The sequence below is a fragment of the Peromyscus eremicus genome, chromosome 14, assembly GCF_949786415.1.
Source record: "Peromyscus eremicus chromosome 14, PerEre_H2_v1, whole genome shotgun sequence".
In the NCBI taxonomy this organism is placed as follows: Eukaryota; Metazoa; Chordata; class Mammalia; order Rodentia; family Cricetidae; genus Peromyscus; species Peromyscus eremicus.
This window is the reverse complement of record NC_081430.1, coordinates 79578321-79595275: the sequence shown is the minus strand read 5'-3', so window position 1 is coordinate 79595275 and position 16955 is coordinate 79578321. Positions and strand designations below refer to the sequence as shown.

Sequence of the window (16955 nt, the reverse complement as noted above, 5' to 3'; positions counted from 1 at the left end):
TTTTCCTATGCCTTCTCCACACCACAGAATTGTTCCCTACTTGAAGTCTGTCTGTTCCAGACTACCTGGAAGGCAGACACTAGGACAATACTCAGAACATTCCTTTTTCTCAAGCTCGTTAACAATTTACCTCAGAAGCACTTCCTATTTTGAGAAATTTCGTCATAAATTGATTCAGGTTTCTAATTGATTATGGTTCTGTTTTTTGTTTGGTTTTGGTTTTGGTTTTTCGAGACAGGCTATACAGCATGTATGACTACAAGTCAGAAGAGGGCACCAGATCTCATTACAGATGGTTGTGAGCCACCATGTGGTTGCTGGGAATTGAACTCAGGACCTCTGTGAAAGATTTACAACACGCCATGCTCCCGGTTCCTTCTTCTCCACACACGTGTTTCCCGCAGGCCTGTTCACTCTCTGTCCCTTTACCTCTAATAAAACTCTTTGTTAGCGGATTCTGTCGTGTTTCGTGGCATTTCCTTGCAGGGTAAGAACACAACGCAGCCAAAAAACTAACACTCTGGAAGAGCAGTCGGTGCTCCTAACCTCTGAGCCATCTCTCCAGCCCTGGTTAAGGTTTTTAATGGGCTCAGTCAACAGGCAAACGAAAGACTTTTGAATTCTCTGCTAAATAACAGCTCGTTTGTATACTCATGAGGTATTTTTATTATTTTGAAAACACTGTCTCTCTATGTAATCCAGGCTGGCCCTAAATTTGCTATCCACTTGGCTCTGCCTCCTGAGAGCTGGGATTAGAAGTGAGAGTCTTAGACTCGGTTTAGATGAGAATTTTAGAATATCAGTGGTGTGCATGAGGCAGGACTCTGTTCAACCTCTTTACCTGTAAATAGACTTACTTTTTCCACTGTTCGGCCCTGATGCTTGGCCTGCTTTTTTTTTTTTTTCTCTGACCCTGTCCCTCCAGACTCGGCCAGCTCCAGCTTGGAATGCACTGCGGCCCTCCTTTCTCCTACTCCATAGTGTACAGGTCCCGCCCTTTCCCTCCTCCCGGCTTTCTTCGGCGGGTCCCACCTCTTCGACCTCCTGGTCGCCACCCCGTGCCTCGCCTTTTTCCCCTTCGCGGGTGTCCAACTGCAAAAATTCAACCCGGTTCCCCTACTTTACCCCTCCTCCCACCCGCTTCCCACCCCGCGCGCTTCTCCAGAACACTTTGGCCCTCCTTGCTTCCCGTACGGTCGGCAGCCCGCCGCTTCCGTCGCGGTAGTCATTACCTTCACTGTGCGCCGGAAGGAGGCTCTACGAGCGCTTTTAGAATTATGGCGGCGGTGGATATCCGAGGTAATGTGTGTTACGCTCACCCCCAGATTGTGGTCTGTTAGGGGTTTATAGCTCGCCGGGGTCAGCCTCATACCCTCTGTGAGGTCTCTCTCAAGCTCTTTTGAGTGGTTTCTGGACAACCGAAGGCTCTGATTTGACGAAAAGTTGTAGAGTTTTTCCGTATTCTGACGAGTCTCTTTAAAAGAGTCGAAACGGAGGAGTTAGAAGCAGTTTTGGCCTTTTCTACCACGATGCTGGGGCGTTATATCGAGGTGAGGGGATGGCTTTTGGGAAGAGAGAAGTGGAATAAAATAAGGACTGATCCTATCGTACCGGACAGAAATCCCTAAGTCTTCGTATTAATGTTTTAATTTTTAGTCTATAATACCTTTCATTTGTCATTCAGTAGTTACCTTCGGCAGGCTGTAGCGGTATTGTCATTTTCGTTGAATCAGAGAATAAATAAATGGAGATGCAACCTCTTCATTGCTTCTTGGTCTCGGGTAGCATGTTTGTTTGTATATGTTCCAGTTTTGTTTTCTTGACAATTTTTTACATGCATATAATGCATTTTGATCATATATACCGCCCATTACCCTCTTTTATCTTACACACTCCCGGTGAACCCTTTATTCCCAACAAGTTCACCACCTACTTCCATGGTGTGTGTGTGTGTGTGTGTGTGTGTGTGTGTGTGTGTGTGTGCGTGTGTGTTGAGTTTAATTAATTAGGGTTACTTAAATGAACATGTTTCATATATTTTTTTTAAAGTGTTTGAGATATCTTTTGCTATCTTAGGTGAACTGAGGTTCCAGGTAGCTTATGTATAGTTACTTAAGTATCGGTTGTCAGTATTTCTGGATCACATTTTTAGCTGCTTGTCTTCCATTGTGAGGAGTTTCAAGTTTCTAAGTTCATCAGTTGAAGATTGCTGAGTGCTACCCTGACAGCTGTAATTGTAATGTGTTTGATATTTAGAGGAATGGCAAAGAAGCTGGTACAGCCAGAAATGGAGTGAGAAGATGTGGGAAGATAATTTAGAGAAGTCTTGTAGGCTAGGGTAAGGTTTATTTTCTCAGAGTAAGAGAGCCACTGCAGAGTTTTGATCAAATGGAGATGGCATGTTCTGACTGTCTTTCTTTTAATTTATATATTTATGTATTAGATCATTTTTGCTGCTGAGAATAGTGTAGGGAGGCAAGGAAAGAATTTGAAAAACCAGGAGGACTTTTCTGGAATGGATGGAAATTGCAGATAGCTTGGAAAAGGGTGATAACTACATTAGTGAGAAATGGTTGAATCTGCCTGATTTGGTAGTAGGTCTATTTATGAAGTTGTGACCAGAGGTTATCTTGAAGTGGGACAAATACATTTTTTTTTCAGCCAGAGACTATACTTTTCATTCCAGTTCAGTATTTTGTAGGTGAATGCCCTTAAATATATGAGGCTGTTTAAATTGATTGATTAAGATGTGTGATTAATAGAGTAAATCATACTTGCCTTGGCTTTCAGTCATGAATTGTAAGCATTTGATGAGTAATTTCCTGACAAATAAAAACTCACAACTTAATGGGAGCACATTTCTGTGTTTTTGGTTATGAGAATTAGTAATAACAGTATATTAAAATTGCCATGAGAGCAGAGAAAAGACCACCACTACCATTGTCACAGTTAACATTTATTGGGTTACAAATTTACTGAGCATTTAACACATATAATGTTGTATATGTAAATAAAGATCTTACCTACCTACCTTTAGTTAATAGATATGGGCATGAAATGATTATGCCTGGTAAATGATATAAAGATAAGGTATAAGAAACATTTTTAAGGAAAAAAAGTCAATTTCCTAAAATAGCTAAAAGGAATGCATGTTTCACAGTAAATAAGATTGTTAGTAGGACTAGAGAATTTAAATCTTAGTTGTGGTTTCCCTTTTTTTGGGGGGGGGGGTGGATTAAAGGCGTGTGCCCCCACTGCCTGGCCATGGTTTCCCTTTGTTGCTTTTTATTAGAAAAGATACCTTTTTCTGAAAACATTTCCTGTTTTTGAATATTTTGACTATGACTTTATCCATACACACACACACACACACACACACACACACACACACACACACACAGAGAGAGGAGAGAGAGAGAGAGAGAGAGAGAGAGAGAGAGAGAGAGAGAGAGAGAGAGAGAGAGAGATGGTTGGTTGTAGCATGAATCTTAAAGAGTCTTATTAATAAAATCAAACCTGAGCCAGTTATTGGGGTGAATGCTGGAAGATCAGAGAAGCAGAACAAGCTACAGCTACCTCACCTCGCCAGTTCCTCAGCTGATCCTGTTTCCTCAGACTGGAAACCTCTGAGTCCTCATCCAGAATGAATCTCAGCTGAACTGTTGCTCAAAAGCCTAAAAGCTTAACCAGGCCAAAAGCTTCTAGTTTCTGGTCTTCACGCCTTATATACCTTTTTGCTTTCTGCCGTCACTTCCTGGGATTAAAGGCTCACTTTCTGGGATTAAAGGCGTGAGTCACCATGCCTGGCTGTTTCCAATGTGGCCTTGAACTCACAGAGATCCAAAGGAATTTCTGCCTCTGGAATGCTAGGATTAAAGGCGTGAGTGCCACCATTTTCTAGCCTCTGTACCTAGTGGCTATTCTGTTCTCTGACCCCAGATAAGTTTATTAGGGTGCACAGTATTTTAGGGAACACAATACCACCACAGTTGGTATTATTTTTGTTAACATACTTAATCTGTTTGTCTCCTTTATTTTAGGTCACATAAAGCACAATTTATTATTTTTTTATATGTAACAACTTTTTTATGTTTGATTCATTTTGCTGGAAATTACTTGTTACCTTGAGTTAGATTTGATTTTTTTTTTTTTCCTTTTTCGAGACAAGGTTTCTCTGAATTTTTGGAGTCTGTCCTGGATCTCGCTCTGTAGACCTGGATGGCCTCGAACTCACAGAAATCTGCCTGCCTCTGCCTCCCAAGTGCTGGCATTAAAGGCGTGTGCCACCAATGCCCAGCAAGATTTGACTTCTTCAGAGATGCCCAAAGTAGCTGTATAGAAGAGGTGAAACTTTTCAACCAGTATTATATTAGCATTATGATTTTTATAACTTAACTCTAGTGGTGTTTAGTAGGCACTGATATGAAACATTATCATCATAGTCAGCACACAATGAAACTCATTAGTTATAGAAAACTAATTTACCATACTTTTTAAGACAGGATCACATGTAGTCCAAGCTGGCCTCAATCTCTTGATCCTCCTGTCTCAGCCTCCCAGGGTGCTATGGCCTGTAGGTCTTGATCACTGTTCCTGGCTCTACCATGTCTTTTTAAAAATTAAGATTTAATTCTACTCTGAATCTGAAACATTATGGCTGTAAAAAGGGGATTTTACTTACCATTTGCCCCTTAACTTTTGTATCACTATTCTCTTGTCTATAGTAGAGGCTCCCTGATATTCTTTGCCTGCCAATGGAAGGATCTTTAAACTGGTGGTTGTGGGTGTGTTTGGAAATTTTTAATCAGTTGTTAGCATTAAAAACTTCGGATTTCAGCCGGGCGGCGGCGGCGGCGGCGGCGGCGGCGCATGCCTTTGATCCCAGCACTTGGGAAGCAGAGGCAGGCGGATTTCTGTGAGTTCAAGGCCAGCCTGGTCTACAGAAAGGCACCAAAACTACACAGAGAAACCCTGTCTCGAAAAAACCAAAAACCAAAAAACTTTGGATTTCTAGTCTTTAAAAAGATCTTTCTAGATTTCAAATCTTAATACTTCTTTACCCAATCAAACTATTCAAAATCAAAATAGAGAAACAATGTATTTTATCTTTTGTACCTTTGTGTATGAGTTCTCTCTGCTGGGAACCAGTTTACCCTCTTCTTCATGGCGAGTCTCTCCTTTAGTAATGCAAACCTACCTCTTGCCCGTGAAGCGTAATTTCCATTTTCTCTGTGAGCTGTTTTGTTACCCCACTTATGCTTCTATAATTAATTTACCCCTAACTTTACTGTAGTCCTTCCTGTGTTCCTTTTTCATAGTTCTCTCTTCTGTTAGACTGTTAACAGTTCATAGGGCTGGGCTGTAGAGATGGCTCAGTTGTTAAATATTAGGCTCACAGCCAAAATAGGAGTGCATAGGGCAGAATCTATATCATTAATTCACAGCACATAGTAGGTATTCATTGGATTATTTATTGTTTTTAATTCTTTTATTTCTTTCCTATAGATAATCTGCTGGGAATCTCTTGGGTTGACAGCTCTTGGATCCCCATTTTGAACAGTGGTAGTGTCCTGGATTACTTTTCAGAAAGAAGCAACCCTTTTTATGATAGGACGTGTAATAATGAAGTGGTCAAGATGCAGAGGCTAACATTAGAGCACTTGAAGTAAGTTGTTTTAAGAAGGTAGCACCTTTGCTAACTCGAGATTTTGCAGTGATTGATCATTTTGCCTGTGTATGGTAATTAGTGACAGATACAGTTGAATCTTTGGAAGGAAACCCCTGAGCTTTAGGCTGAGGAGATGGCTCACTGGTTTTATAAAGTTTAGTTTCTATATTTTAAATAGCTTTTGCTATGAGGTAATTTTAGCTGTTAAAGGTAACTTACTGTTAAATTCATGAATTTTTATAAATTTGTTTAAAAACCACATTTTAATCTATGTACCAACTGTCTGGGAAAATAGCTGGTTTTTTTCAGTAGCCAACTTTTAACATTAATCATAAGCAGTTTTAGTCCCCTTTCTACACTACTGTTGCAGTTTATTTGGTAATTTAAGTGTCCTACACAGTTTTGGGAATCCTTCATAGATCTCTCTGTATGTTTCCATTTCAGTCAGATGGTTGGAGTTGAATACATCCTTTTACATGCTCAAGAACCCATTCTTTTCATCATTCGAAAGCAACAGCGGCAGTCCCCTGCTCAAGGTAAAATGTCCAAAACACCACAATTTGTTTACTTCCTGATCTGTGTGCTTTCTTTTGTTTTCAAATAAGGGATTTATTTTGGTATACCATTCAGGAACTGGTATGTTATGATTTGTTTTGTTTTGCATCGAGTTCTGTTTCTATAGGTCCCACAAACTACATACATGTCCAGTACTTGTTAGGAGTGTACTCATCAGAGTCAGCATCTATTGTACTCATGGCCAGAATTTGTTATGGCTGCCTGGTAAGGATACACCGCTAGACAAATAACAGGAAAAGCCATTGTAGGAATCAGCATCTTCTGAGGATCCATACCAAATGTGCCTTCTAGTTAGCATAAGATGAAGTTACGCGTGTGCGCATGCGCGTGCGCACACACACACATTTCTACTCCAGGAAGCCATTTGAAATTCTGAGCCTAAACCTTTTTTTGAGGACTGGTCACATAGGCATTTTCTGTTCACTAGAATTAAAGGCTCCCAGTAGTAAGCAGTTTTCCACCATGTTCACGGTATACATTTTGGTTGGGCAGGCAGGTATAGCTCCCGTAAGAAGTATATCAAAAACCCAGATGGTTCACCTCTTCCTATGAGCGCAGTTGTTGAGTTCCCACTGGACCTTGAGCCTCCTGAATAACTTTCATCTCCTCTCAGTCTTTGAGTTAATACTTTTTATTAAATTCATAGAGAATCCACTGAGTATCTTCAAATGATACATTCAACCAAAAATCTTACCTGGGTTTTACTATCAAATGAATATTTGCTTAAGAAACAACATTGAAGAGTAAATGCATCCAGACTTGATTTTGAATCAGAGAGCTAAAGCATATATTTTAGCAGTGACTGGCACTTCAAGACACCTTGGGATCAAGCCAAGATTTTGCAGAGTCTCATTGAAGAAGAGATTATTCAAAGTAGAAAAGCAGGGTGGTATTGCTGAGAGACATCTCTCAAATAGATGCTCTACATAAAGACACTTGGGGACATCCTTTTCCCTGGAACCTTTCAATATCAGAAAATCACTTGTCAAAGAAGTTATAGTTAGAAATTCAAATCTTATTTCAGAGTGGAAGGTCTAGAGTCTCTGCAGAGAAAAAGAGAACTGTAGATAATAAGCAAGGCTACTTGTGAACATTCAGGATATAGTAATTACACAAGATGGTATTGAGGCTCAGTAATAGTTATCTTTGTCCTGAGGGCTCAGTCTTAGGACTCCGAGGAAAGTATAGTGCATGCATCACATACCTTCTTCACTCTGGTCTCTAAGTGTCTTATGTTCTTCAGTCTTACTTCCCAATTTGGTTGACTGACAGCATTGGCATTGTTTAGTCCATTGAAATGTGCTATATATACCTATACATGTACCTAGTAAGATCTCATTTTAATAATCTTAAGATGCATTGAATTGATTAAACTTGATTCAGATGTGCCTGGTGTTTGAGAAGCCCTGCTTGTGGGTAAGAGTTGGTGTACATTTTCTGTGAAGGGCAGAGAGTAAACTCTTTAGGCTTTGTGGATGGAACTACATGGAACTACTCAACTGTTAACAACCCTAGATAGCATAAATGAACAGTGTGGCTGTTTCCCCATACTGCCTACTTCTATAGAAATTGCCAGACCTTCCCTTAAAGTTTCATATATTAAAGTGCCAGAGATTAGTTGTTCGTTCTATGAAAAAAATCATTTTTTAGCAGTTTGTGTCCAAGATGTGTTCATAAGCATTTTTTCCTGCTGCTTTAGTTATCCCACTGGCTGATTATTATATCATTGCTGGAGTCATCTATCAGGCACCAGACTTGGGATCAGTTATAAACTCCAGAGTGGTATGTGTCTTCACCCACCTACGCATCTACCTGCCTACCTGCCTGCCCTCCCTCCCTCCCTCTCTCCTTTCCCCTCCCTTCCTGCCCTCCCTCCCTCCCTCTCTCCTTTCCCCTCCCTTCCCTTTTTATTTCTTTAGACAGTAGCCTTGGACTCATTACGTATCCAAAGATGGCCTTGAACCCCAGTCCTCCTGCCTCCATCTCAAGTCCTGAGATTCCAGATGTGTGCCAGCACACCTAGTTTTTTTTTTTACATTCTTAGAACATTAAAGCAAACTTCTAATTGAGAGCCCCTGCTCTGAGAATCAAATAGGAGCTCTTCTGCTTTGTGTAAGCTGGTATAAAATGTTGACTGTTACTGTGGGTCAAGTCCGTGCTAATAGAGTCTGAAGAGTCACAGGCTCCACATCATTAGTAATATACATAAAAGTACTTGGAAAAAGAACTGCACCTATACTATGTTTTTGTTGCCCTTTTTATTATTCCCTAAACAGTACACTGTAATAGCTGTCTGTTTATATAGTACTTATATTGTGTTAGGTCTTATAAGTAATTTAGAGATGATTAAAAGAATATTGGAGAATTCATAGGTTACACAGAAATGCTAATTATTTTATGTAAGGGATGTGAGTGTGGAACTCATCCCTTGCAGATACTGGGGGTGAATACAACTCCAGTCAAATGGCAATCTAGATTCTGAAAACAGGAAATTATCTTTGCATATGTAATATTTTATATTTACTTAGGACATTTTAGTTGACCTCATGAGAGATTTAGAATTTGTTGGTTTTTGTTTTGTTTTGCAAGCTTACTGCAGTGCATGGTATTCAGTCAGCTTTTGATGAAGCTATGTCATACTGTCGATACCATCCTTCCAAAGGGTATTGGTGGCACTTTAAAGATCATGAAGAGCAAGGTAAGTAGTGTGCCTAGGCCCTCCCAGAATGGTTTGATACTCCGAGATAGGTTTTAATTTCTCAGATGATGGCATTACTGCCCCTGTGTTCATGTCATAGGTGCAGTAATAGTAACATCAGAACAGTTGTTAGTTTTGTCTATGAGGTCACATGTCCATAAGCTTTGTAAAGAAGATGTAAACATAAAGATGGAACATAAGAGGAGAAACATTGGTGATGAATGAGCAAAGATATTTCTTACTTCTGGGGTTGTCTTGGAATTTGGAACCATTCAGCCTTCTAGTCTTCAAAGTCAGGAGATGAGATATTGCTCTTGGTGCCCTTTCTTCAGATGGCCAGACTGTGTTCCCTCCCTTTCTCTCCCTCCCTTTCATTTTCATTTTTACTCCCTCCTGTTGTGTTAAGGGTTAAACCCAGGGCCTTAGGCAGGCTAGGCAAGCACTTTACTCCCAAGTTATATCCCTAGTTGATTAGGTTGTTTGCTGGCTGTCTTTTGAAACTGTGTGTGTGTGTGTGTGTGTGTGTGTGTGTGTGTGTGTGTGTGTGTTTGTAAGTGTGTGATGTGCATATAAGCTTGTGTGCCACAGAATATGTGTGGATGGTGGATGTCAGAGGACAGCTCTGGAGTTGGTTTTCTGCATCCATCTTTAATGTGTGTTTGGGGGATTACACTCAGTTCTCCAGGCTTGCATGGCTACTGCCTTGTCTACTGTACCTCTCTCTGGACCTAGGTCACTTTCTAATTCTTTGATGTTAGCACCTGTCATGATACTAGGTCCTTTAGTTTCCATGGATGCTAATTGATGGCTGTTCTTTTGGCATGTTTTACCAAAAACCTGTGTCCAGAAATGTGTCCATATCAGTGTATTTTCTTTTTTTGAGAATAATTAAGCATAGGGAAGATGACCTTTATGTAGGATTCAGAGCTGTGTAGTGGCCTTTCAAATAAAGTTACTTTGATTCTTAATATTGGGTGCAGGCAGTAATGTTTGATGTAGGAAAGTGTACCTTAGTGGAGTAAAATTGACCTGGGGCAATTGTTCCCACCTTATGATGTCTAGAGCATGGCCACTTGGAATCCTTCATTTAGAGACAGTCCCTGCACCCATTCCCTACCTCTGTTCTCCCTGCCAGAGCAAATGCGAGTAACTTTAGAATTTCTCCTCCATATCCTTTTTTATTCTTGCCTTCATGATCTTGTTTTGTATTTTTTCTCCTCAATACAATGTTTCATAGAGAAAGAGAGAGAATGGGAATGAATAAATGAATGTGTTTTAGAAAATCTCTCCATATGGAGCCCAGGCTGTCCTTGAGCCATTAATTCTTCTGGCCTCATCCTCCCAAATGCTAAGATCAACAGAGATATGGATCACCATCCCCACCTAATTTCAGTCTTTTGAGACAGATCTTGTGTAGTCTAGGCAGGTTAACTATAGGTTAACTTGGCTGTATAGCCAAGGATGACCTTGAACTCCTGATTCTCTTGCCTGGTTTAATTACTATCTTTATAATGGAGCATAGTAACTAAAACCTGTCTTTTCTATTTGTCCTTAGTAGGTTGTACAGAAAAGGACTATTGAATTGCACTTAAAATACTCAAAAGTAATTTCAGGCCTATAATATGGATTGTGATTTAGGTAATTATGAAGAATGTTAGTCTTAGAACTGTTTGTCTATCAATCTTTAAGAGACAGGTATGTCAGCTTTTGAAATGTTAGAATTTAACATCGTTTGTAAAGGATAGTTAGGAACTCCTTTTATATATTTGCTGTTTTATTTGAAGAATTGTCTTAGTAAAGATGTTATTAAAATAATGGTTTCAGCATGTTGATTGGATTTTGTATTTTAATAGACAAAGTCAAACCTAAAGCCAAAAGGAAAGAAGAGCCAAGCTCTATTTTTCAGAGACAGCGTGTGGATGCTTTACTCGTAGACCTCAGACAAAAATTCCCACCCAAGTTTGTTCAGGTAATGAGAATGTGTTGTGAATTTTGATTCGACACGTTTTAATTGGAAAGTCTTTTAGGTATGATTTAGAAATATTGGTTTTCCTTATTAGCTGAAAAATTACCCCTGAATGAGAGGAAAGGTTTAAAGAGGCTGAATGGAGGTAATGAATGAAAGGAATGGATTCAGCATTGCTCTCTGTTCCTTATTGAATCTGTGTGAACACTGAGCTCTGTGTTTGGATAATATTCTCACCTGTAAGGTTGCTGAAAGCATAGTAGATTCTAACAAACCTAGAATATGAAGCTCATGCTTTCTATTCTACCTGCTGCATTCCCAGCCTGATATATAACATATGTCGCCTCTTAAATGGTTAATGGGTTAAGACTTAACAGAAAGTGGTAGAGGGCTTGGCATGGTCAAGAGAGGAAGCAGAGGTTCCTTAGAGTTCTCTTTTGTGTTAAAGGGTTGTAATGCCACCTAGGGATTTAGAAGTAGTCTAGCAGTAGATCCACCTGCCATTCTACACTCTGAGCTTTTGAAGTGAAGCAGCTGAGAAATGGAGTTCATGGCCATGTTAGTGCTAGTTATTCTGGACCTTTAAAGAAATGTGTACTCTCACAGGCATGTTTATTGTTGTTAGGAAGGATTTGAGGGAATTTTAAAGATAGTTTTAAGTTAATTGAGTTTTGTTTGTTTGTTTTGTTTTTTTTTAAACACCATAAAATGACTTTAGAACAGGCCTCCCCTTCCCCTGTCTGACTCTAAAATAGTGAGAGATGTTACTATAATGGTTATGTGGTAGTGAAGAGACAAAGGTTGGAACATGAGATGAGAAAGCTAGCTTAGAGAAATTTCATGAACTGTTCTTGAAGGTAGAACAAGGGGAAACATGAGTTAGAGCTGTGTGCTGTGTGCTGGGAAACTGCTCTGGGCTGTTTGAGATGAGGTGTGCTGGTCATTTATTCAGTGAGTACACCATCTCTACTGCGTAGCCTGAGGGAAGGGCATCTAGATCTGTGCTGTCCAGTACATTAACCACTAGACACACATGACTCTTGAGTATTGCAAACACAGCTCATTCAGGCTGAGTTGTGATGTAAGTGTACAATACATACTCAGTCTTAAACTTGTACCAGGTATTGGAGAGATGGCTCAGCGATTGAGGAGTCCTTGCTGCTCTTTCAGATGACCCAAGCTTGGTTTCTAACACCCGCATCAGGCGGCCTGTAACTCCAGTTCCATGGGGTCAGATACTGTCTTTCGGCCTCCATGGGTATCCATACGTGTACATACACACATAAATAAAAATAAATCTTAAAACAAACTTAGGGCTAGAGAGATGGCTCAGCAAACTTAAGAGTACTGGCTGCTCTTCCAAAGGACCTGGGATTGATTCCCAGCACCCATGTGGCAGCTCACAAATATCCAGTACCCTCTTGTGGCCTCTGCAAGTACATACATACATGTATGTACCATAACATACATGTGGTGCATAGACATACATGCAGACAAAACATACACATATAATTAAAAAGAAAAAAACCTTGCACCAAAAAAGTAAGATTAATTTTTAAAGAATTAATTATATTGTCTATAGGTAAGCCCAAAGGTTCCCTTTAAAACCATTCATTCATTTATATTTATTTATGTATTTAATGTGTATGGGTTTGCCTGCATATATGTCTGTGTACCACATATATATGTGGTGCCCTTGGAGGACAGAAGAGGGCATTGAATGCTCTGGAACAGACAGTTGTGAGCCTCTGTGTGGGTGCTGAGAATCAAAGCCAGGTCCTCTGGAAGAGCAGCCCGTGCTCATAGCTGCTAAGCCATCTAGTGAGAGAGGCTAGACACAGTAGAAGCTTAAAGACAGCCTTGACTCTTAATACAAAAAAGCTTTACCTTGTAGAAAGTTATGGCAATTAAAATAAATATGTAAAAATGGAATAATTTAAAAGCAAATACACATGAACCCAGTGCTCATCTTTTGTATCTCCTACCTCTCTGTTATGTGATCAAACTGACTATGCCCTTCATATAATTTCAGTGATGTTTTTCTTTTCAAGGTAGCAATAGATACATGAGAATAGATGTTTTTTGAACCCGATATTTGTTTTAATCATAAGAACCGAAAGGTAAATAGTCAAGAGAGTACATCCAGCTCTGTAATAGATGCAGGAAAAGATGGCTTCTCTGGAACTGCTACGCAGAGTTGCTCAGCTGCTTGGAGCTCAGGGTGTACTTTTACTTAGTATTGAACAGTCGGGCTTCTGATGCCTAAGTGTTTTTTCAGTAGTAGTATTAGCACAGGAGAGTCTTTGAGAAGTCTTCAGGAGTCTTGAAGCCTCTTTTCCATGTTTTAATTTGTGTTACTGCTGAATGTTACACTGATACTAATGTGAGCATGGGGGTTCAGGTCCTTAGGTCTTTTATGATGAATTTCTTTTCAGTGGTTTTAGTTTTTAATCTGGAAGCTGCTAGGGCACTATATAGGCTATGGCTCCATTTAGGTTTACCTTAAGACTGTGTGATTAAATTTGATTAAAGGCATTCCTGTTGTGTTTACCCATCTCATAGCACATTCTGTTAGTTGGTTGGCAGTATTCACTAGGAAAGATTAGTCAGTGTGTGCTGGTACATAGGACATCAGTTCAAGTGGTTCAGAACTAGCAGTACAAAGATCCTAAAATTTGGAGCTGGAGAGATGGCTCAGAGGTTAAGAGGCTGCTCTTCCAGAGGTTCTGAGTTCGATTCCCAGCAACCACATGGTGGCTCACAACCATCCATAATGAGATCTAGTGTGCTCTTCTGGCCTGCAGGCATGCGTGCAAACAGAACACTGTATACATAATAAATAAATAAACCTTTAAAAAAAATCTTAAAATTTTATTCCCCTTACTGTTACTCTATTCCCTCTTCTGTTGTAAAATAAGGAATAATTACTTTAGACATATTTAAATCTTGATATGTTCATGATCTATGGCTGTGTTGTGGTATGTCTATGACTACCCCTGTATTTGCTAATTTGTTAGATATTTATGTGGTTTTATTTGGTAAAGATTTATTACTATGTGATATAATAAGAATATACAGCCAAGGGTTGGAGAGATGGCTCAGTGGTTAAGAGTACTGACTCCTCTCACAGAGGATCAGTTTGGATTCCGAGCACCCATGTGGCAGGTCACAACTGTCTGTAACTCTAGTTCCAGGGGCTCCAGTGTCCTCTTTTGATTCTGCAGGCACCAGGTATGCATGTAGTGCAAAGATATACATTCAGGCAAAACATTCCTATGCATTAAAGAATATGTAGTCAGATTCTAGGGGAAAAGACACAATAGAGTCTGGAGGGGTCTGTGGTCTGTATATAGGTTTCCTTGTCCTTTTCCCTTCCTTGTAACAGGTTATGTAGAGTATACATTTTTACCTCAACAATAAAAACACACCAACATATGAATATTTCTGCCTGGGAAATTTATTAGAATTTAGAATTAAGTCTTTTAGAGGTAGTTCATCATATATTGATGCTTCTCTTAAGCACATAACAAAGTCCCACAGTCTCTGAAGGAAAGCAGATCTTTGCTATAAACCATATATTTGTGTAGCCTAGGGACAGTGAATCAGTGTTATCAGGTACAGAATGGTGGAAACCTCCTACAATTCAAGTTTATGTATACCAGCCAAGGGCCAGCCTTGAAAATAGGCCTCTTTGTTTTTTAGTTTTTTTCAGTGTTGTGGGTTGAACCCATGGCCTTGGAGGAGCTACATCCTCAGCACATTTCCCCTCACTATTTTCCTAAGGGGGGAAAATTAGTATTAATTTACTGGCAGGGTAGTTATTGGGGGAGGGGACATGCATATGCCATCATACATGGATGTGGAAGTTATAGGAGAACTTGGAGTAGATTTTCTCCCTTTCTCATGTGGGTCACAGGGGTCAAACTCAGGTGGTAGGTGCATTTTACTTACTCAGCCATTTTATTGGCCGTTAATTTTTTTTTTTTTTTTTGTGACATGGTCTCATTAAATTGCCCAGGCAAATTTAGGTCCTCTGCAAGAGCAATACATTATCTTAAACCACTGAGCCAGCTGGGCTAGAGAGATGGCTCAGCAGTTAAGAGCACTTGTTGCTTTTTAGAGGATCTGAGTTTTATTCCCATCACCCACTTAAACAGCTCACAACCATCTGTAACTCTAGTTCCAAAGGATTTGACCTCCTTTTCTGGCTTCCTTGGGCACCAGGCATGTACACGGTACACCGACATATATGCAGGGAAAATACCCATACATATAAAAATAAATAAATCTTTGAGTGAAAGACATCTTTTTCTTTCTTAGTTCCCATGCCTACCATACTTAAAATCAAAGGGTTTATCCATGGAACTCACTATGTAGACCAGGCTGGCCTCAAATTCACAGAGGTCCACCTGTCTCTGCCTCCCAAGTGCTGGGCTTAAATCACTCCTGGCTTCATTCTCCTTTTTATAGTTCATATCCTCTAAGCAGGCAAGTCTCTAAGGTTTGGTGGTTCTCTTATTTCTTCTCATTGGATTCCACATGACTACTCTTTTTATTGTAGCCTTTGTGGGGGGGCACACAGCTTGTTAGCTGTACAGCATTTTTATGGATGACTTCTGGTTTTAGATTTGTGTCTTTTTTTTTTTTTTTCTGGAATGAAGGGTGTAAAGAGTAGAAAATGACAAGCTTACTTTTTATGGTGCATGAATGGTAATTGTCCTTTATGAAATCATTTTACAATGCAGTTATGTAAGTATGTCATTTAAGACTATGAAACCCAGAAGAAACATTATTAACTTGACTTTTCCTTTTCCTTCTCCCATTTCCTATTTTTCAAATCTTAGCAAAAGTCTGGAGAAAAGCCTGTCCCAGGTATGGTTCATCTGCTATTCTTATTAAACTTGAAGGAAGATTAAGCAGCCTGTTTAATATCCTAACAGCAATGGCATGTGAGATGAGCTGTGGTTATTTTGTCCTTTTAGGCTGTCTCATTATAGTTTGTCACCCCTAACCTTTGAACACTTTTGAATTGCCAACACTTAGTGTTTTTGTAGTAGTGATACTAGCATTTAAAACTGGGGTTTAGGTAAAGAGAACAGGAAGAGCAAAGAAGCCACGGTGACTTGATGCTAGGTTTCATCATCGAGAACAGGTGTTGAGCTGGCTGGTAAGTTGCCATAGGATCTGTTTTTGTGGCTTGTTCACACATGATGTCTTATTTTAATACCATGTGTTTGCTTAGCATTATAAATTTTTCGAGTTAATAAATTTTTAGGTTTATAAATGATTTTTAAAATATGTCTGCCTGGGAAAACAACTAAATATTCAACTTCATAAGCAATTAAAAATGAATTTAAAAGAGTAAGCCGTTGATACTAACCAGTGTTTAAAGTTATGTCTTCCTTCCACCTTCATTTGTTTTGACAAAATACCTGCTTTTGATGTCTAGTGGATCAGACAAAGAAAGAGACAGAGCCTCTACCAGAAACTGTGAAATCTGAGGAGAAGGAGAGTGCAAAGAATGTTCAGCAGACTGTGAGCACTAAAGGTCCCCCTGAGAAACGAATGAGACTTCAGTGAATAGTGGACAAGAAAGAAGCCGGCAAGCTCCTTGTCAATCACTATACCTCAGCACCGTGGGAGGCTCTTGAGTCTTAAAACACTATCACAGCCCTCTTGTTTGTATGGAATGTACTGGTTCCTTACAAAAGGACATTCTCCCTACCATGATTTCTATGTGAATATTTCTTATGTATCTTTTGTAACCTTGCCTCTACTGGACATGGGCAGTGCACCTAACTCACAGATATGCCAGTATATATCTTTAAAAACAATAAAGTTATTTGTATATATTACTTACCACGCCTTTTCCTTGTCTCTGAGAGGTTAAATGTTAATGCAATAACTAAGCATGTCTTGTAGTATTTGGATATTCCTCCTTATTACAATAATACTTTTATTGAATAATTGAAAGGTAAAGGAAAACCTTCACTCATTGATATCATCATCCCATGGAGTCTTGTCAGTTTGCTTTGTGTTCTTTTTTA

At 39.5% G+C, this 16955-nt stretch overlaps 1 protein-coding gene across 2 annotated transcripts; it reads left to right on the top strand.

The window, feature by feature from the left end:
* Positions 1-1184: 1184 nt before the first annotated feature.
* Med6 (mediator complex subunit 6) lies at positions 1185-16763 on the top strand. Of its 2 annotated transcripts, XM_059279956.1 has the most exons (8): positions 1186-1299; positions 5506-5665; positions 6113-6204; positions 7944-8026; positions 8834-8942; positions 10796-10911; positions 15753-15780; positions 16358-16763. In XM_059279956.1, exons 1-8 carry the CDS (start codon positions 1278-1280, stop codon positions 16486-16488), a joined length of 741 nt encoding a protein of 246 aa, XP_059135939.1. In that variant the 5' UTR covers positions 1186-1277; the 3' UTR covers positions 16489-16763. The 2 variants fall into 2 exon arrangements, with proteins under 2 accessions (XP_059135940.1, XP_059135939.1); XM_059279957.1 differs by lacking the exon at positions 10796-10911 and having other exon boundaries at positions 1185-1299.
* Positions 16764-16955: the final 192 nt, after the last annotated feature.